Source organism: Eleutherodactylus coqui, chromosome 10 (genome assembly GCF_035609145.1).
Source record: "Eleutherodactylus coqui strain aEleCoq1 chromosome 10, aEleCoq1.hap1, whole genome shotgun sequence".
Classification (NCBI taxonomy): Eukaryota; Metazoa; Chordata; class Amphibia; order Anura; family Eleutherodactylidae; genus Eleutherodactylus; species Eleutherodactylus coqui.
Window position 1 is genome coordinate 85675393 of NC_089846.1, and position 21623 is coordinate 85697015.

At 43.9% G+C, this 21623-nt stretch overlaps 1 protein-coding gene across 1 annotated transcript in view; it reads left to right on the forward strand.

The window, feature by feature from the left end:
* SASH3 (SAM and SH3 domain containing 3) overlaps positions 1 to 12876 on the forward strand; it is a 44881-nt gene extending 32005 nt beyond the window's left edge. The window contains exons 4-8 of the mRNA XM_066581439.1: positions 1972 to 2101; positions 3530 to 3687; positions 5062 to 5268; positions 6964 to 7114; positions 8346 to 12876. Coding sequence (XP_066437536.1) covers positions 1972 to 2101; positions 3530 to 3687; positions 5062 to 5268; positions 6964 to 7114; positions 8346 to 8575 — 876 coding nt within the window. The 3' untranslated portion in view covers positions 8576 to 12876. The remainder of the gene's footprint in view (positions 1 to 1971; positions 2102 to 3529; positions 3688 to 5061; positions 5269 to 6963; positions 7115 to 8345) is intronic.
* Positions 12877 to 21623: the final 8747 nt, after the last annotated feature.

Here is a 21623-nt window from a genome sequence, read left to right on the forward strand (position 1 = left end):
GCACCACCGGGGAGACCATCGGGCCAGGGAGACAGACGCCGGCTGGGAGGCGAGTATTGCGTTTTGTTTTTTTACCTAGTATATACTCGAGTATAGCTCGGCTTAGACTCGAGTCAATAAGTTTTACCAGTTTTTTGTGGTAAAACGTATTGACTCGGCTTATACTCGGGTCGGCTAATACTCCAGTATATACGATAAATAAAAAGTGACCAGAAAGTTGTATGTACCGCAAAATAATACCGATAAAAACTGAAGGCCACCCTACAACAGCTGAGCCCTCAGGCCGCTGCATCCATGGAAAATGAAATAGTTATGGAAGGTCAAAAGATAGAGGAAAAAATAGTAATATTTTTGGGCTGCGTTTACACGAGCAAGAAACTTGGACCGATATCACTCTTGCAAACTTTCGATCTTGTCTGTCACATTGTGGTACATGCAATTCCCACTGGCAGAAAGTCCCCTGTTGTTTCAATAGGAGAAATCCAAAAATTGCATGAAACTCGCGTGTACATGTGACCACCATGCGAGTCCAGTGCAATTCTTACCTGCCCATAGCAAATAATGGGCATGTTTTCTGCGATATCGCAGAGAAAAGGATATGCTTTAGATTTTCTGTCTTGCACTATCGCTGCGAGTGTAAAAGCACCTGCATAAATTAATCCATTGGAAACAATGGGCTAGTACAACGTACGAGTTTCGTGCATCTTGCAAACGCACAGAACTTGTGCGCTTTTATCACCCGTGTAAATAAGCACTTAAAGGTGTATTATGTCTTAAGCAGTGCTACATAATAAAAAAGATATACATTCAGTATCACATAATCGTACCGATCGCAGAATAACAATGATGCATCATTTTTACTGCCCTGTGAACACCGTTAAAACATCACCCTCACTAAAAAAATGTCACAATTGAATTTTATTCCATTCCTCCCCGCTTAGAATTTTTAAGAATGCTTCCAATACATTAAATAGTACCATTGAAAAATACCTTTCCCGCGAAAAACGATCCCTAAGGTAGCTATGTCAGCGGAAAAATAAAGTGATGATTTTTGGAAAGTGGAGAGGAAAAAAAAATTGAAAGAAAAAAACGGGCAGCGCCAAGAAGGGGTTAAGTTACCATATATACTCAAGTATAAGCCTAGTTTTTCAGCACATATTTTTGTGCTTAAAAAGCCCCCCTAGGCTTATACTCGAGTCAGGGAAGGGTTAATAAAAAAAAACCCTCCATACTCACCTCCCAGCTGGCGTCTGTGTTCCCAGCGGTGGTGCAGCAAGCTGCTTGAATTCCTGTGTTCCTGGCTGTGATGCGGCAAGCTACTTGAATTCTCCCAGCTATCCTCAACCGCCGCCTCTCTGCTCGGCTCTTCCATCCCCCCGCCATCAATGCTGTGATTGGATCGAGCGCCAGCCAATCACAGCCGGCGCTTGATCATTCACAGCCAATCAGTGAATGACTGGCACTCGATCCAATCACCCCGCTTACTTACACAGCGCTGATGGTGGGGGATTTGAAAGCCGAGCAGGGAGATGACAGTGGGGAGAATTCTAAAGCAGCTTGCCGCACAGACACAGACGCCGGCTGGGAGGTGAGTATGGAGGGCTTTTTTTTTTTACCCAGTATATACTCGAATCACTAAGTTTTACCAGTTTTTTGTAGTAAAACTTATTGACTCGGCTTATACTCGGGTCAGCTAATACTCGAGTATGTATGGTAATTCATAGTTATTGATCCTTTTCACGCACGATATCTGACCATATCACATTAGGTCAGATATTGCGCATATAACTCGCCTGTGTGAAGGCACCCTTATAGCACCCCGTTTTGCAGCGCTGTGGTCAGGAGAACGCTCGCGGATCCAGGACAGATTTTTATGTATTTGTTTTCTATCTCAGGTTTTGTGGACTTTTCTATGAGTTTTATATACTTTTATACCCTAAAGACATTTCTGTATCCACCTGTCTGTCCTAGGGAGAACACGGAGAGCAGGGCTGCGTTTCACCAACTTCTCCGGATGGGAGCGTGGATGACGGCCTCCCGAAAAAACTGTCCGACCCTGCAGAAGATGAGCACAGATCCGTCAGCAGACAGACCTCCAGTGGTGGGTTCATTCATAGACTGATATCACACACTGAGTGGTAAAGAGCGACCTCATTAATATGGCAGTAAGCAGTTAATGACACAGTCGATACCCGTTATGTTTCAGTATGGCGGCCAGGTATATTCTGGAAGTAGCTTCTCATGCTCAGTGTCCCCACCTGCTGGGTAATGTGCTTTATACAGGATGTAGTCAAAAGGCCGGATCCAGTGCTGTATCTCACTAATGGTGTCCTGTATTGAAGTAACAATAGCGTACTGGACTAGGAAGTCATGCTACATGATGGGATGGCACACAGGGGCCCCTGAGAACCCGGAACCTGGATTTGAATTTGGTATTGTGGCTCCCGTAAAATATAGAGAGTAAAACCCAATTGTAGAATTGAATAGCAGCATGTAGGAATCAGAAATCCAATTTCCGTCTCTCTCTAAATACTGTGGGACCGCCGCTATGACTGAAGAAAGGGAAGAGTACTGGAAGTGACCTCTTCTGCTACGATAGGGACAGATCTACCAGGAAGTCATCTGCCATTGTCCGCAAGAGAATCAGGTACCGATCCACGTGGAGAGTCCCTGGAATGAGCACAGGTCCAACCAGGCGATTGCGCCAAATTCCAACCCATATGTGAAAGCTTAAATCTGCCTTGTCCTCTGATTGGATCGTGCTCTTACTAGTAATCAGCATTACATCGGCACTGAATCAGCGCTTCGCCGTTCACTAACATGATCCCTAAATGATGGCGTCAGTCCCAGCCTGCACTGTCACATGTATTGTAGCAGAGGGAGGACCCTTCCATTACGCTTTCCTTTCTACAGTCATAGCAGCGCTCCCACCGGACTTAGAGAGATGCAGAAAGCGGATTTCAGCTTTTCACAACTTTACAATTGGGTTTTATTCTGTCTCTTACCGGGGCCACAGCACAGAATTGAAATCCATGTACTGGGCCCCCAGGAGCCTGTCCACCGTACCATCATGTAGTGCATCTATGCTTTCCTATTCAAGCACGCTATTGTTATTTCACTATAGGACACCCTTAATGAGATGTAGTGCTGGATCCCACATTAGGACTACACCCTGTGCCGCCAAGAAGAGTGGGGGAAGGGAAGTGACAACTACTCTGACCACATTTTTGGTTTATAAATGTGGCTGTCACTTTCCATGTTCATTCAGCCATTGTCCTTGTAAGTGAAACTGACGACAATCGCTTACTAACCACATTGCATTAAGAGCCCTCCCTCTGCTCATGGCAACAAATTTGCAAGAAGCCAAGAAACCCACAATAACAGCAACTCAAACTGCAGAAATAGTCTAGTTAAGAGTAGATCGTCATTCCTCTATTCATTGGTCCCACTACAAGTGTTTGTCCTCTACAGTGGTTTATATATGATATAATGACCCGCCGCTACTCTTTATGATCGTATCTCTATACAGGCAGCGAGCTCTGCAGTCCGTCATACATGTTCAGCAACAGAGACAGCGTCAATATGGAGAACCTCGCACCTCCTTACTCCGGTCCATTCTGTGGAAAAGCAAAGGTTCACACAGACTTCACACCAAGTCCGTATGAAAAAGATTCCCTCAAGCTCAGAGTAAGAAGCTCGCCTGCAATTGCTCTAGAGAAGATATCTCATATCATAAAATATATGATACATAGTCATTGCTTATAGGGTCACTTGCTAATATGTAGATATAAATCAAATAGATGACCAAACTTTATTTGTATGCTCAGGGTTATCATAACTGAATGACAGGTCTATAGCTGCTGGAGACTAGATAGGCAGGATGCAAACATTTATGACAATAGCAAAGGGAAGAGTCTGAATACTGTTGCTTCCCACAGAGAACATCAGTCTCTCCCTGAAGACTATATTAGCACACAGTGAGACCCTTTTATGCCATTGGCTTCCATTCAGTGCACTAAAGTCCATTTATCCTGCTGGAGACTAGATAGGCAGGAAACACGTATTAAAGGGAAGAGTCTCTCATATTCTCTGGGGGAAGCAGCAATATTCCACCTCTACCTGGAGACTCTATTAGCCCATAGTGAGACTATTTTATGCCATTGGCATTCATTCAGTGCACTAGAGCCCATTTATCCTGCATGTCTGCATCTGTATACATGAGGTTTGCATGCCACCAATATTTTAGTGTTTAACACACATACTTGACATTATTGATATTTAATGATTGTTAGTAAAACTATTTTGATAGACCTGCTTGAAAGTCAAGGGTGGGTCCCATGTGAGTTCCTAATGATGGACATGAAGTCCTTGCTAAATACTGGGCTGGGAAGGAAAATAAGGAGATGCTTCAGTAAAAGCAGCCAAAAAGGAAAAACGAGAATTAAGGGCAAGAATTGAAAAAACTATGGGAAAGGGATGGCAAGAAATAGCCTGCGGATGTCATTTTCCCTTGAGGCGTGGATTGCGTGTGCGGGAAAACACCCGCAGCATGCTCCATTTTAGTGCGAGTCTCCCGCGGGCTTCTATTGAAGCCTATGGAAGCCGTCCAGATCCGCGGCACACCCGCAGCTAAATTCCTGCTCTCCGGCGTGGGAGAGCAGGAGTTAAAAAAAAAATACAGTGCATGGCGCATGCGCGCGTCACGCTACTGGCGTGCCAAGCACATCCGCCGGGCCGAAGAAAGAAAATCCGGCTGCGCCGGAGGGCAGATCCGCAGCATCCGGACAGGTAAGTAATGCTTACTTTTTAGCCTCATGTCCGCGGGAAAGGAGGGACCGCTGCGGGATTCTGCATGAAGAATCTGCGGCGGGCCTGATTTTCCCCGTGGACATGAGGCCTTGGTAGTTTGTCCAATATATTGTAACCTGCAAGGACATTCTAATAAATATATAACAAAAAAGGAGCTACAGTTTAAAAATTGATTGATTTTCGTAGCTCTTTGTTCACAATTTATAAAATGAGTGAATAGGACAACAATGACCTGTCTTTTCTGGTCTGCAGGTGGGAGACATCATTGACATCATTGAAAAACCACCAGTTGGCACTTGGACTGGAATGCTTAAGAACAAGGTTGGATCGTTCAAGTTCGTCTATGTTGATATTCTTCCTGAGGTGACTGAGAACCCCAAAAAAGTCAGGACACATGGAAGGAGCAAAAAATCCCAGCCTAAGAGTTTACAGGAATTGCTGGAGCGGATTAATATGCAGGTCAGACATGAATTATGTCCATGTTGCTTTAAAGAGTACCTGAGTTTTCAACAAGTTTTCTACAATACCCCAGGGTCTCCTTACCTGTTCATTTTCTGCTTTTTGCACCTTGTTTCATGTCTACAAGTTCTGATTTTCAGGTGTTTTTTTTTTGCTGTTGTTCTGCTGTTTGCAATCCACTTTCAGGGAAGGGGTACGTAGAAATCCTAGCATTCTACCAGTAGTTCACTGTCCTGACTTCCTTGCCCTTACTTCCAAAACAGAATTTCAATCTCTAGTCCAATCTGCAAGGAGGCAATATTTGAATGTTCACCCCTCTGCTTTTCCAGGACAATCATGCATTTAGGAAAATTCTGACTGAATGGTTAGTAAATCCACTATAATTTGTAATGTGTGCACAGGCATACACCCTCACTCTGTAACAGCAGGAGAGACTGAGACTGTGAAGATCGTTATCACAGTGTCTGCAGATCTGTCAGCCTGCAACCGGAGACTGCATGGGAGCTGCCTGTGAAGATAGCCCCTGTCTCTGTTGCTATGGAAACGTCCATGTGTCCTTGTTACTACAAAAGCTCTGTACTTAATGGCAGAGAATAAATTGCAGAGAAGATGGAAGAGAGACCCCTAGTGGCAGCCACTACAAACATGATTTATATTGGGAAAGCAACACAATTTTTACTGCAAGTATATTACAGAACATTATGAAACTAACATAAGCTAGTAGATGGGCAGAAGTTGTCTGAAAAGTTACCGCTCTTATAAGTTTGTGTTAACCCTTAAAAAATGTTCATATACCGAGGAGTCTACGTAGAGGAAACAAAATGGGCTTCTTCTTCTAATGGTTCTGACCACAATCCTACACATCCCTGTATCCAAAGGAGGGCCCAAACATTTTGTTGAATGTCATCTATTATTAATCAGGACCCTCAGGTTGTTTTCCTCCTTACTCATTCACTTATTCTAGAGTGGTAGATCCAAAAATTAAAGGGGGTATCCAGGATTAAAAAAAGTTTCATCCTTTTTACCCAGAAGCGCATGTGGGATGTGTCTGGTATTGCTGCTCAGCCCCATTCACTTAAATGCTGAAAATCCAATAACAACCCATGAAAGGAGTGACGCGGTTTCTTAAAACAAGGATTAAGCTTTTTGTAATCCTGAACAACCCATTTAACGCTACCGATGAAGAAGGAGGAGGATGGGGGGCAGGGGGTGAGTTGGGCTGGGCCCCTATTCTCCATAGACCAATTAGCAATGTACCGATTAGTACATATGGTATGTATGTACACTCTTTTTGGGCTCAGATCCAAGAGTCTTCCCCAGTTCCATGAGATTGTATTGCTTTGCTGTAGTCACCCTCACTTTTTTGGAACTTAAATGGTCCCTCTGTGGTGGCACCCATCACCTCAACAGCAGTATCCCAGAGCTACTCTACTCTACTATTAAATTGATAACTGTCCATATGTGTCCTATCTCACATAATCAGGTATGGGACCCAGGGACGTAACTATAGTGGGTGCAGATGGCACAATTACACCTAGGCTCTGGTGTTTTAAGAGCCAATATGAGTAGACTAATACCATAAATGGAGCATTCTAGTTGGGGTCCCTGTTACAGATTTTGCCCTAGGCTCAGCAGCTTCATGTTTCCCCTCTGATGGGCCTACCTCATGGATTTTCATCAAATTCTTATTAACAGGAACATATCGCAACTCTAATGCTCAATGGATATGAGACTATCGAAGACTTCAAAGACCTGAAGGAGAGCCATCTAGTTGAATTAAACATAACTGACCCGCAGCACATTGTCAAGCTCCTCACCGCCGCTGAAGTCTTGCTGGATTATGACAGTAAGGAAACTTGATGTAAAATGTGAAGTTGCATGAGAACTTGCCAAGGTTTGTCATTGCTATAGAAAACAATAGCATGCAATAAGAAGAACAGGAGAGAGGTTGGTTGGGAATCTAGAGGTGGGATGGGGTGAGGGATCTATTATAGTACCATCTAGGCTGATAATGAAGCAAGAACACGCAAATATCCAATCAACCTTATGCAAATGAGTGATGAAATAATCCTCCACGGCGCCACCTATTAGAAGGTGGCCACCCTATCATCTGACCTTTTAAGAGACCCTGCAGCATGACTAGGGATGTAAACCAAGCTGGAATATCTATATACAGGCAGCTTTATTGAGGTTTTTGACCCTCATCAGAGCACAGTAGGTTGGCTGGGTGAGAAGGCATCAATGTGAGTCCTGGGAAATAATGTTTCTCATTGTGGAAAGCTATAGGGAAGCTACCTGCCAACAGGTGGTGCTGTTGAGGATTATGCCATCACTCATTTGCATAGCTTTCTCCCAGAAAGCATTGCATGGCCTGTTGTAGGTGTTCTCTACAAGGAGAAACATTACCTCCCTTGGACTGACAATCAACCTGATCAAAGGGCAGAGCTATGACTACTTATTGTTCGAATTCCTGGAAAGAAATGTAGTTGTTGCTGTAGGCTTATGTGTAAACTGAATTTTATATAGAATGACCTGGAAAGCAACTTTTTATTTATTTTTGCATTTTGCAATTTCTCTGAACTTATTTTTTTTTTTTACCAAAGACATTCAGCTTGTATTCTAGTGATTGTGAGGAGTTCACTGGCGCATGCGGGTTACAGTCAGATAATGTGCAGTGTAATTCTGTGACCGCAAATTGGATACCCCTTGTATTTAGTCCCTTTTGTGGGTTTTTTGCACGTGTAAATAAATACTATTTTTACACATAAAAACAGTCACAGAAGGGCCAATTATTTAGATGTGCAAATATGCAGGTTTCCTGCGTAATCACTGTGTATTTAGGCAGCTCCATTGATTTTAATGGCTTATTTTGGCATGTAAATACACCAAATTAGCACATGCCGCATATTTTTTCACACGAAGTTCAGTCCTGTGAAAAATATACACTTGCCTGAATACTTCAATGTAAAGCAATGGGGATTCAGCACAACGTAATACACATATGCCCATGTGAACGAGCCCTAAGAAAACGTCTCCGCTCGTCTTAACTGATCATTTTCATTCTTGATGCCTTCCAGCTGGCAGTGAACATGAAGAGGTGACGGGCACGCCGTCCTCGAGTCACAATTGTCACCTTCCCCGAGACTCGGGCTGTTATGAGGGACCTGAGAATCTGGAGAACAGCAGAGACGAGTCGGACATCAACAGCGCAGAGGAGAACTTTCAGAGATTGTCCATAGATGACTCTATTATCAAGAAGCACACAGTGACCGAGCAGCCGCAGGAGGTGACCAGCCAAGATGGATGACACCCAAGACCATAAGCTTTACATCGGAATAGTCAACGCCTGGGATCAATCCAGGAATGGTTTTGATAAAATGACAAAATATCCAAAACACATATTTGACTGAGATGGGGCAAAACCCTCAGATATGAAGACCAAAGAGTGTTCACAAAACATGGATCCATTTTTTTTTTGTACTTTTAGATGTTTTTTTATATGTTGTAAATGTTTCTCTGTCGATCGCTCCTTGAACGGAGGTTCTGCTCCAGGTCAGACAGGAATTCACTCCAGTTTAATTAGTGTTACATATATTTGCAGAATCTGTGTTCATTTTATTTTGCTACTTGCTCATCAGTAGTCGGAGGCAGTTGTATAAACTATGCTACCAGGGTGCCCGGGGCCTCTATGCTGCCTTAGGCGAAGTGTTAAATGGCGCCTCCCTCACAAAAAAAACACTTAGTTTGCAGTCATTGAAAGCGCCAATACACAGGATACCCAACACATATTTGGACCATTGAGACTTGACAGAATAATAGTGGCCCCAGTAGTAACAGTGACCCCCCTCAATGGTCCCAGTAGTAATAGTGACCCCCATTAATAGCTTCAGTAGTAAAAGTGACCCCATTGGGGGCCACAGTGGCCCCAGTAGTAATAGTGCCTCCCACATTATCTTCAGAAGTAATAGTGTTCCCCATAGTGCCTTCCCCCCCCACACCTATATTAATAGTGTCTCTACAGCTGGGTAGTGACCTACAAACATTCAATCCACTTGCCCTGTTGCACTTGTGTGGTGCCAGCCTTCGCTGCTGTGATCAGGAACCCATGACCTAAACACCCGGCATCTGCACTGCCTACTGGTCAGTGTCTGCATGCACGAACACAGATGCCGGGTGGAGATGTCAGGGATCACAGCAGTGATGGCCACCACCGGATGGGAGCAACAGGGTGAGAGAGTTGAATGCTTGTCGGCTTACTGCCCAGCTGGATCGCATGCGCAGCTGGTAATTATTTTTTATTTTTATCCTCTGAGGTCCTGCAGACTGCCTCCTGAGGCAGCAGGCTAATGTGCCTCATGATAGAGGTGCCTCTATATGCTACACCAGTGTTTCCCAAACTTTTTCAGCCATGGACCCCCCTATGAAGCAACATTTTGTCATGGAGCCCCAAGGTGTGGTCAGGGGAGGGGTTAGGGGCGTGGCTTATCACAACATATGATTTTTACCTCTGTCATTATAAAAAGAAATGGGCCGCTTAAAAAAAAAAAAAAGGGGGAGAAATGCTGGAGTGCTGAATGGGCTATTGATATACATTATATTTGAAATTTACATGCTGAGGAATCCTGCACCACATGTAAATATTCGCACAGGTTTTGTCCCGTTTTTTTACACAGGGTGTGAATGAGATTTTCAAAATCTTTGCTGCTACTGTAAATTCCACAGCAAATCCATCCCATGTAATAATAGAGATCCCTATATTGGTGGCCCCAGTAATAATAGCGTCCCTATATTGACCCCAGTAGTAATAGCATCTCTATGTTGGCCTCAGCAGTAATAGAGTCCCCTATATTGGCCCCAGTAGTAATACTGACACCTAATCCAGCCCAGTAGTAATGGGCTCCGCAATTGAGGCCCCAGTAGTGACAGCGCCCCCATTGCGGCCCCAGTAGTATTAGCGTCCCCCATTGCTGCCCCAGTAGTATTAGGATCCCCTATTGTCTCCCAAATAGTAATACCGTCCCCTATATTGGCCCTTGCAGTAATAGCTTTAACTATATTGCCCCCAGTAGTAATAGCGTCCCCTATATTGGCACCATTAGTAATAGCATCCCCTATATTGGCCCCAGTAGTAATAGCATCCCCTATATTGGCCCCATTAGTAATATTGTCCCCTATAATGGCCTCATTAGTAATAGTGTCCCCTATATTGGCCCCATTAGTAATAGTATCCCCTATATTGGCCCCAGTAGTAATAATGATCCCCATACTGGCCCCAGTAGTAATAGTGAACCCTATTGCAGCCCCAGTAGTAATAGGCTTCCCCATTGTGGCCCCAGTAGTGATAGCACCCACCATTGCCACCCTAGTAGTAATAGGATTCCCCATCTCCCCCCAGTAGTAATAGGGTCCCCCATTGTGGCCCCAGTAGTACTAGGGTCCTCCATTGCCAACCCAGTAGTAATTGGGTCCCTCATTGCTGCCCCAGTAGTATTAGGGCCCCCCCCCCATTGACACCTCAGTAGTGATTTAATCCCTCATTGCTGCTCTAGTAGTATTAGGGTCCCCCATTGCTATGCTCTTCAGATGCAGGGAGAGGTTTAGCAGTGCAGATTACAGTAGGGGCAATTGGGACGGCCGTGGGCCTCCTTGGAGTTTTGGGGCTCGGGGCTATTGCCCCAATCGCCCCTTTTATAATCCACCATTGGTCCCAGCTCTACTCACCCTTGTAGCAGAGTCCCGAGGAAATCAGCATGCAGGACCCGTGGTCGGCATAGCAACACAGATCACATGACCAGTGCCGGCTCATGTGACCGATGTTGCTATGCCGACTGCAGGTCTTGCATGCTAATATTCTGGGTACAGACTAGCCAGACACTGGTACAGTAGTGAGTAGAGCAGGGACCTAGACCCTCCATCGGAGCCCCTGAGAAGCTCTCGCGGAGCCCACTTTGGGAAACCCTGTGCTACACAGACTTGAATTATGTCCCACTCTGAAGCATTGAAAGTAGATAATTCAGGAAATCATATAGTATCAGGATATAAATGTGCAGGACAAGGAAGAAAGTGCAGAAATATAACAATGTATATGGAGTCACTAAGGGCTTATTGTAGTACCTGTTATCCTCTACCAAAATGTATAATCTGTCACTGGTTAAGACGGGATGAAGCACTGGAGGTCCAGACAGACCGTTCTAGTTTTGGCCATCAAAAGTACAGCAATTCATCTTTGCGTCCATCCACAGGTATCACAGAACCTAATCAGTGCCAAGAAAACCTTCCCCACATCATTGCTGCATTACTGCACCTCCACCAACCTTACAGGAAGGGTCATTGATCTATGCTGCTTGCCCCAAATAACAGCCTCTCAACTGCATGGTGCAGCAGAAATCTGGATCCATCTGACCAGAGGATGTTTTTCCGCGGCTCAGGGATACCATTTTTGTGCGGTTTTGCCCCCTGGAGTCTCATCTTTCTGTTTCTCTTAGCCACAATGGTGCTTGAACTGGTTATTTGCTGTTATAGCCCATCCATGCTAAGGTATATCAGTTTTTGCATTCGGTTATTCTAGTCAGAGCACCAGTGGTGCACTCACTTTTGTTAGGGAACAACTGTTGTATTTTGCTTCTCTTAACTGCGTTGGTCAGAACAATTCCCAACATCCTCCTCTGACCCCTTCTGGTGACTAGTTGTTTCCACAGAACCCCCTTTCCCTGGATGTTTTCCTCAATCACGCCATTCTCTGTATGCTCTCCACACCGTTACACAAGAAAACCACATGGTTAGCAGTGAGACCCCAACTAGTCTAGCACTGATACCCCGGCCTCGTTGGAAGTCGCTCAGATCGCTGGATTTTCCCATCTAATGTGGATTCACAATGAAACTGATCCACGAAAAACTTGTTGCATGATTTTATGCTGCACTCCGGGGTCACAAGGAGAATTTCTATACAGGGAAGTGACAATCGTGAAAGGGAAGGAAGAGCTAAATATGGGAGGGCTGGAAACTCTAATTAAAGGGGCACTTTAGTGTATATTGACTATATTTTTCTGAGTTGACATGAGTGTAAATCCTGTATGTGCCTCAAGACTTTTCTTACCCTCTATAGAGAATATAGCTCTGGATATAAAACTTGGAATTAGTGTTGAGTGAATCGAAACAATCTAACCCTGTTTCTGGTCAAAATTTGCTAAGAGTTTGGTTTGGCGCAAACCCGAACCTTGGGCGGTCCTTCTTGACTGAACCCACTAGAAGAGAAAGAAAAGAAGAGAAAGAAGACCAACAAAACTTCTTCATCCTTCTCTTAGTGCTATATCCACCAGTTATTGGGATAATGATGAAGTTTGATTTAAAGTAATTTGGATTTAATTAACTTCTTCCTAAAATTCTAACTCTTCAAAACTTTGCTCATCACTACTCAGCATTGCAAATAGAAGGATTCTGATCAGATCTAACACCCGTAGACCTATTTCCCTCCTTACCCCCCCCCCCCCCTCCCCCCCTACACACACATACAGTCCTATATTGGAATTTTACAAACTGTCTATAGAAAATTAATAAAATTGTAGTCAGTAAAATGTTACTTCTTCTATTTCTACCTAAAAATAAAGATGGTGGTGAAGTACTCTGATGTTCATTGTGGTTTGTGACTATTGAAAAAAATATAATTGGCCATTAGCCTGGCAAGTATCTGCCAGGTGTGCAGCAAATAGAAGACAGCAGGTGAATCATAGGGGATGAACGCAGATTCCTCAAAAGCAAATCACAAACTAAGCAAATGTATTTGTGGTTAGTGGGGAGATCACAAATGTGGATCTCTATACTGGCACATGGGACAGACCTTACGACCGATCAGGTTACTGTACAGATATTTTATACTGTTAGTCTATGGAAGGGGTGGACCAAGGTGCAGGCTGGGTTATCTCCCTATCTGTTGGGTTTTGTGGCGAGCTGGAGCACCATATGATGGGAGGCAGGCTAAGGTCGGTCTGAGACAGAGTGTGCCACATAATGGGTGTCATGATACTTTTGTCATACATAGTGGGCAGCAGGGCCATCCATCCCTCGTGTTCCGTGTCAGACCAGAATCTATGAGGGTCGGTGAACTACTTTTTTAGCATAGCTCCTCAGCAGAAGCACCCATCAGGATTGTCGTGGAAACCTCGAGTCAACCATGGGGATGCTCAGGAAACTTTTATTAGCTTAAACAATAGCACAAGGGCAGACTGGGCACTTGATCTCTTAATAACCAGTGAACTGGAAAAACAACTCTGTACTGTCTCGTATTCAGGATATAACGACAATAATCTCGTTGCTCGTCCCATAACAAGCAAGACATCTATCAAGTACAGTTGCACAAGTGCCATGGGGATGAACAGTCCGGGAATGCAGCTGACTTCTCTGTTATAGAGGAAGTATCAGAGAGAAGATGTTGCCCGGTCGGGCTAACCGATGCTAGACTCTTCCATGTAGGCCCATAGGGCATTGTGACAAACTTTCTTCTATAGCAGCTTCATACACAACCTGCTTAGTCCTTCACTTCCTCCTTCTGCCCTCCTTTCAGATACCGGTCAGCGGTTGCGGGGTGAAGCCTTTACTCCAGTAACTGCAGAACAACAGATCTGCAAACAAGTCTAACTGCAACCCTCTTACAACATCAAAGCCATACATACCATAGAGCCATCCATGCAGTTGGTATAAGATCCTTGAGAAATAGAAGTCCCACTTAGACGAGTTTTATCCCATTTTGTTGTGGCCTATATGGACTCACACAAGGCTCTCCGTCCATGTAATCCCAACAATGTGGACAAAACTTAATGGAGAAGGAGTGAAGGTTATGATGCCATCTACAAAAGTTAAAAAGTGGGTAAGGGGTACAGGCTCCTGCTCCTCCTCTCCTGGCATGGTGGGGTGTGATGGCACAGACACCTACCTGCTCCATTCTCCGCTATCCTCCCACTATAGAGCTAAATCTCCAAACATTTTCAGATGGGATAAAATAAATTGGGCCTTGTATGACTCTCAGTCTGTGCTATACATGGACAGCCAGGAAAAAAACCCAACCCTTGCCTTAATTTTGATGGACCAGTGGTTCTGCATTAGCCCAACTGCCTTCACCAATGGTTCCATCACCTAGATGAAATTCTTTGTATAGTCAGTTGGAGGTAAAGTGTCATCAGAAAATGACCTCCAATATAAATTGAGTTTTACATTAAACATTTTAAAATCTTTTTTTTTTTTTTTCAATTTTGGAGGCTGTGATCTATATTGAAAAAAATCCTCAAATCCTGCAGTTCTCACACTGACCACTAAACCTAATAATACTCTGACACTTCCTGTTCTGTAGAGAAAACCTCTTAGCCGTCATCTCATTATCATCACACTTGTGTTCTACTTGTGCTCAAAGATAGAGAGCCCAATACATCCACATATGTTTCTCTTATTCTTCAGATATAAAACAAAAGAATCTCTATAAGGGGGACGAAACATCAGATCTCCAATAGGGACTGTTAGCCTCGTCTTTGTATTACAAGAGGAGTATATCAGCGTTCTCTAGGTATAAGAGAAACATATATGGATGTATTGGGCTCTCTATCTTTGAGCACAAGTAGAATACCCTGACATTCAATACTTCGCATGAAGAGAATCTGTAGCACATATATGAACATCCCCTAAGTGATTAAGACTGGTGTATATACCTGGCGCGAGTCTACATGAGTGTGCAACCTTCTGTTAGGTCATTTAGATGGCCCTTATTGAAGTCTATATAAATTTCCTGACATAGGGACGACACCGATATTATATCCTTGCCTAATTATTAGAAAGGAGCGTGTTGGAATGAACGTGTTGCTCGATGAATGCATATAAGATAAAATGTGTCCAGGCTATTGGATAGACCTCTGAGTCATGTAGACATATATATAACAGTTACACACAACTGTTTGTTGGACTTAGTTGACAACTCATTTGAGAGATAATGATTCAAAGTGAATAAGTGAAGTGAAATACTTGAGAATTGGATGACGGGTGGACTAGTCAGAGGGGTATTTTCTAATGAAGAGGGATGAGAGACATGATAGGGTTCCAATAATATATGGGTGAATAACCAAAACTGGGGAGATAGCCCTCATCTTGCTACAAACCTCTTCTTTAAACACCTATTTTTCACTGTGAACACAGTGGTATTGTGAACTATATGTGTGTTTGTTTCATATTAACTTCGCTGAAATTTTAGTGTAAGTAATAAAAGTTATATTTTAGATTAGTTTTCCTTTTTTGAGAAATTCTCTGCCATTGGTGACTTCGCACATTCCTTTTGGGATTAACCCCATAGTGAGTTAGAATAGAAGTACAATGTGAAGAATGGAAATAGATGAGAAGACAAGTAACTCTGTGTAGAGACATTCCTTCATTTAATCAAGAGATGGAAAAATCACTTGTCTTCTCACTTGTCTGGGTCAACTGCATATGGAGGAATAATGTGATTTCATTCATATGTACCTACTACTAAATAGTGGTGATCAAACACACGTTAGTTGGAGCACCAGCTTTGTACTCGGATGACTGCGCAGCGCCTGTTGGTCAGAATGACTCCAGACATCCTCCTTTGACCCCTTTAGGTGAGGAGTTGTTTCCATCCACAGGATCCCCTTTCACTGGATGTTTTCTTCGATCACACCATTCTCTGTATACTCTCCACACCGTTAAACGCGAAACCCCCCCGTGGTTGGCAGTGACATCCCAGGCCCCGGCTAGTCTACGACCGATAACCAGACCTATATGGAAGTCACTCAAATTGATGGGTTTTCCCATCTTATGTGGATTCAGACAAAAGCTGATCCGAAGAAACCTTATCACGTGATTTTATGCTGCACTCCGGGGTCACGGGGAAAATCTCCATACAGGGAAATGCCAATTGTGAGAGAACCGGGGGCTCTAATAAAGTGCCGTCTTGGTAGGAGTCTTTTCATGTGGTCTTTGGACTCGCTCAGGCTCCAGGACTTTGATGTGACTGCTACATCTTCCCATCCTATAGCTACGCCAGCGATAATCATGAGGAAAGTGTGATTGTTCCCAGTGAAAGAAACCAAGTAATCTTGTAGATGTGATACCTTTTACTGGCTAACAAAAATACATGATGTTACAGCAAGCTTTCGGATCCTCTACTAAGTCTACTAAGAAGACAGTCTTAGTAGAGGGTCCGAAAGCTTGCTGTAGCATTATGTATTTTTGTTAGCCTTTAAAAGGTATCATATCTACAAGATAACTTGGTTTCTCTCACTGGGAACAATCACACTTTGCTCTACTGGCGACACCGGACCAAACCTTTTTTTTTCATTCAATTATGAGGAAAAAATAGATTTGAAATCCATTTTGATGAGTTTAAAAAAAAAAAGACAAGAATGGTGCAAATCTGGGTCAATGCAAATATAAAAAGTGAGGTGACTCCCAGTTCCCGTTTTACACTTCTTAACAAGTTCTGCTTCTCTAATTTCTATATTTAGGAAGTGTGACTCGAAAAATCAATACAAATGCTGCAATTCTCCTGCCGTTTGCTCGCACACAGCGCCTCCTACTGGGCTCAGCTGGAAAAAAATAATTTTCAAAAACACATAAGTGTGAGGGCGATTACATGTATGTGGCAGGAAATGGCTCCACTCTGAAAAGTTCAAAACAGAGAAATATTTCCAGTAACATAAAGAGGAATTATCTATTATTATATTTGCTGGCAAGAGGAATTAATATAGATTTCACAGACTGGCATCATCCGGCGACGCCACCCAAACACACACTGGGGATATTAATACTGTCCTACAGAAATCGTGGCGCAAACAGTATGAAATTTTAGGAATTTGACAATTTTGAGTATGATCCTACTGGTTTAAAGATGTGGAAGCTTCAGACCTGGAACCGTCTTCTACACTGAACGATCACTGTGTTAGTAACAGCTGGTACGTGACATCTTGTGATCAGTGACATGGTATCACGTGATGGCCACGTAACGATCTGTTCTCAGGTAATTTGCTGACCTCTCCTCTGCACAGCAGAAGGCAATATTTGGGTATACGTGGTGACTTGAGGGACTTTGACCGCGGGCAGATTGTTGGTCCAGAGGATGGTACCAGTCTTTCACAATGACCATGCGGCGTACTTTGCATCGACTGGGGTTCAATAGTCAAACACTGACTAGGGTGCCCCTGATGACCTCACATCATAGCCAGCAATGCCTTGCATGGGTCAAAGAAAGATGTTAATGGGCCTTGAACACATGGCAGAATGCAGTCTGGAATGATAGTTTCCTGTTGAACCATATGGATGGCCAAGTCTGCATCTGGCATAAAAAGCATGAAGCCATATTTAATGAAAGCTGCATTGGGGTTCCATTTATTGAATGGCTGTGATTGGTTCATCGAGCACTGCCTTTGATTAGTTCTCAAGTGTCGCGGCTCAGCCAATCACAGCCAGCACTTCCTGACCAGGAAGAGCTGAGGGAAAACTACAAGCAAGTCTCCAGGGACCTGAGGAGACGTACGGCAGAGCCAGACAGCATCTCTCAGGTGATGTTTTTTTTTTCTTTTATGCAGGGCTTATATTTCAAAATTCCTTGCAAAAGAGCCCCACACAGTCGCACGACTTTGTAGCGACACAAAATCGCGATTTTGCCATGAGAAAACGCAGCGATATCGCACCAAACACAGATGTGATATTGCTGTCGCCCGTGTGAAAGAGGCCTTAATTTCTCTTGGTCAGAATAGTACTGCATTCTTTTCTCCCTACCCGCAGAGGTGCCTGCTCTTTTGGTTTGCGGTTTTCCCTGCAGTCTCCTCCGATCTATGGCTTGCTGACCAAGGAGACCTATAACACGGGTCCAACCCTCAAACAGGCATGGAAACAGGATTTGGGAGATGTGATCCCACAGAGCGATTGGCAGAAGGCATTTATATTTACACATGAATTGTCCATGGCTTGCGCTGCTCAGTTAAGAACATACAAGATACTATCAAGGTGGTACAGATATCCTTCTCGTCTCCGCACTTCTCTTCAGTCTCGGGTTTATGTTGGTGCTGTGGACCTGAATGAGCTATGATCCACACTTGGTGGAGATGTGACATGATAAAACCTTTCTGGGACAAAGTATTTTCCACATACATATAGTATGCCGTAACAGGATAAATAACACCCCACAATACACCCTCCTCTCTATACTCCCAGGCTCAATTAGATGACAAAAGAGGGGTTTGCTACAATTTTGCCTGGCAGCTGCTAAAATGTTCATACTGCGTCATTGGCGGACCACTCATGTTGCTTCCTTGTCTAAATGGCAACAGGAAATATCACACCTGTGTCATATAGAGGAATAGTGGGTGCAAAACATGTGAGGGAAGCAGATACATTCTGGTTACGGTGGCAAACTTGGATAGATTTTTAGTCCTCCACAGAACTTCAAAATTTGTTTCCTTAGGCGTGATGAATGAACACGGAACCCATTCGTGAGCCATCAGAATGGCAGGTCTTACTATATTTTAACTACCTAACTCCTCTCCCTTCTTTCTCATCTATTTAGAATTGTTTTATTTTTCCTTTGTCTTCCCATCCCTCCATCATATACTTCTATACCTTTTTTTTTTTTATATATAATTCTTTTATTTTCTAATTTTGTGGGTGAATACTCGATCTAATAACTTTTACTATAAGGCCTGTAGGAGTGCAATACACAGAATGGCTTGTAGAGGGCTATAGACAGGCATTCTGTTGCCTGAGAGAGATAAGACTTGTGGGTGTGAAGGAAGTAACTTAAAAGGATCAGTTCCTATCACACCCAGAGAGAAGTTAATAGCTTAGCAGAGCTGAAAGGGCTGCAAGCCTGAGGTCCAGTGTGGACAAGTTAAGGACTTGAGTCTGACAGGAAGGATCTCTCTAAACTCATACCCTGTAGTGGAAGTCCCATGTCTGACATGGAAGACGACCCTAGACTCTCACCCTGGTGGGGTACGGACAAATGGACTTTGTTGATGTAATGAACTTTGCTGTATCTAAAATAAATGCTGGCCGGCACCAGAGTGCTTAAAGAATCGTCTGAGTCGTTTCTATATGTGTGGTACCCATTCCAGACGGAAAGGAGGGTGATCCTGTAGGTGAGTGACCCCCGACTTGCCTCATATGTGGAGGATGCGCAGGCATAAGAAAGTGACACACAAAGAACTGCGGAGGTAAAGTGGATGTCTGCTGTGAGCATTGGTGCTGGATGCATTTAAAGGGCCAGGAGGCGGAAAGTGCGGTTGCCGTGGGGCAACGAAAGTTTGCAGGTCACTGCAGACAAGGAGGTCCAAAGTGAAACAGAGGGTGAACGCTTGCTCAGAGTTCAGGAGGAACTTGCCACAATGCTTGCTGTCATAAATGCTATGGTGAGGCAAGGGTTACTGGTAGAGGAGACAGAGAGGAAAGAGAAGATGCTCTCCATGAAGTCACTTAGGTGAAAACAGGAAGTGTGACTGCACCTTAGATAAAACAAGAAGACTCTTCCACCTCACCGCAGCAACTAAGTTCCATACTTCCACTCTCATCCCGTTTCTTTCCCACTAGGCTTGCTCCATCTTCCATTATTCTACACTTCCTTAACTGAATGTCATCAGGAAATATCACACCTATGTCATATGGAGGAATTGTGTGGGGAACACGCGATGGAAGCAGATCAATTGTGGTCACTGTGGCAAACTTGGATAAATTTTGAATCCTCCTCAGAACTTCAAAATGTGTTTTCTTAGGTATGATAAATGAATATGGAGCCCATTCGTGAGCCATCAGAACAGCAGGGCTAACAATATTATATCCACCTAGCTCCTCTTTTCCTCGCCTGCTAAGAATTTTTTTAAACCCCCTTTTTCTTCTCCACCCCCCATACTTCTATACGCTTTTTATATCTTATTTTTTTGTCTAATAACCAGAGGTGTGTAGCCCCCTTTTTTAATTTTGTGGGTGAAAATAGGATCCAACTATTTTTCTTATTAGGCTAATTACTAGCTGAGATGTCTGTCGATTGTCTTAGACACCATAAAAGTGAAGAGAGTAACCTGTAGGAGTTGGCCTGACTTTACGTTAATGTTTTATTTATTAATAGGTTAGCTTTCTTTCATGCAGTCCTGTGAGACCTCTGAAATATTCATTTTATTTGAAAAGACAGGAATTAGGTTTACCTGTTAATTCCCTTTCTTGAAGTCATCCTGACAGCATACACCTGAAGGTTGTCCGCTGGACACCTGTTGGGACAGGAAGCGAAAACACAAAAGGCAACTCCCACCACCGGCTCACCAGTGTGTACCAAATGACTACAGTGACCCGGCTTTACTCAACCAATATTTTTTAATACAGAAATTATAATACAGCACGTTACTTCACGTAAACATAACTCAAGGGGAGGGAAAAGCCCCTATGCTGTCAGGTTGACTTCAAGAAAGGGAATTAACAGGTAAACATAATTCCTGTCTTCCCCTCGTTATCCTGACAGCATACACCTGGAGAAGTGCCAACAATCTGAGGGCTTTTTTAGGGGGGGGGGGGGGGGGGACCACCGCTTGTAGCACCTTACGCCCGAAGGCCATATCGCAGCTGGCCCCTAAATCCATGCGGTAGTGTTTTGTGTATGTATGGGTATTCGACCATGTGGCGGTCCTGCAGATTTGGTCGGTTGTCGCCTGGGCCCTTTCCGCCCAGGAACAGGCGACCGCCCTGGTGGAATGGGCCTTAATGTTGCCCGGGAGGGAAATCCCCTGGGATCGGTATGCTTCTTCTATAGCCCGTCTGACCCATCGCACTAAGGAGTCTTTAGTAGTGGCCCCTCCTCTGCCCGGACCCTGAAATTGAATAAAAAGGTTGTTAGACTTTCTGAAGGGACGCGTGACCTCCAAGTACTTCAAGACGTCGCCTAACGTTTAGATTATGGAACTTCTGTTCCGTGGTGTTACGGGGTTCCTGGCAAAAGGAGGGAAGGACTATACGTTGTTCCCTGTGAAAGTCTGTGAGGACTTTAGGCTGGAAGAAGGGGTCAGGTTTGAACTCTATTTTATCTGGGAAGATGGTCATATACGGAGTCCTGATGGAGAGGGACTGGATTTCCCCAATCCGTCTAGCGGATGTGATGGCGACTAAGAAGGCTACCTTATAGGAAAGAATCCTAACTGATAGGACTTCCAGGGTCTCAAAGGGGTGTGTGCAGAGTGCCTGTAAAACTAGGTTAAGATCCCAGGGAGGCATGGTTTCCCTCACAAGTCTGACTGCCCCTTTGAGATATTTCCTAATTAATCTATGGTCCCCCAAAGGGGAGTCAAAGAAGGCTCCAAGAGCAGCCACCTGGACCTTAA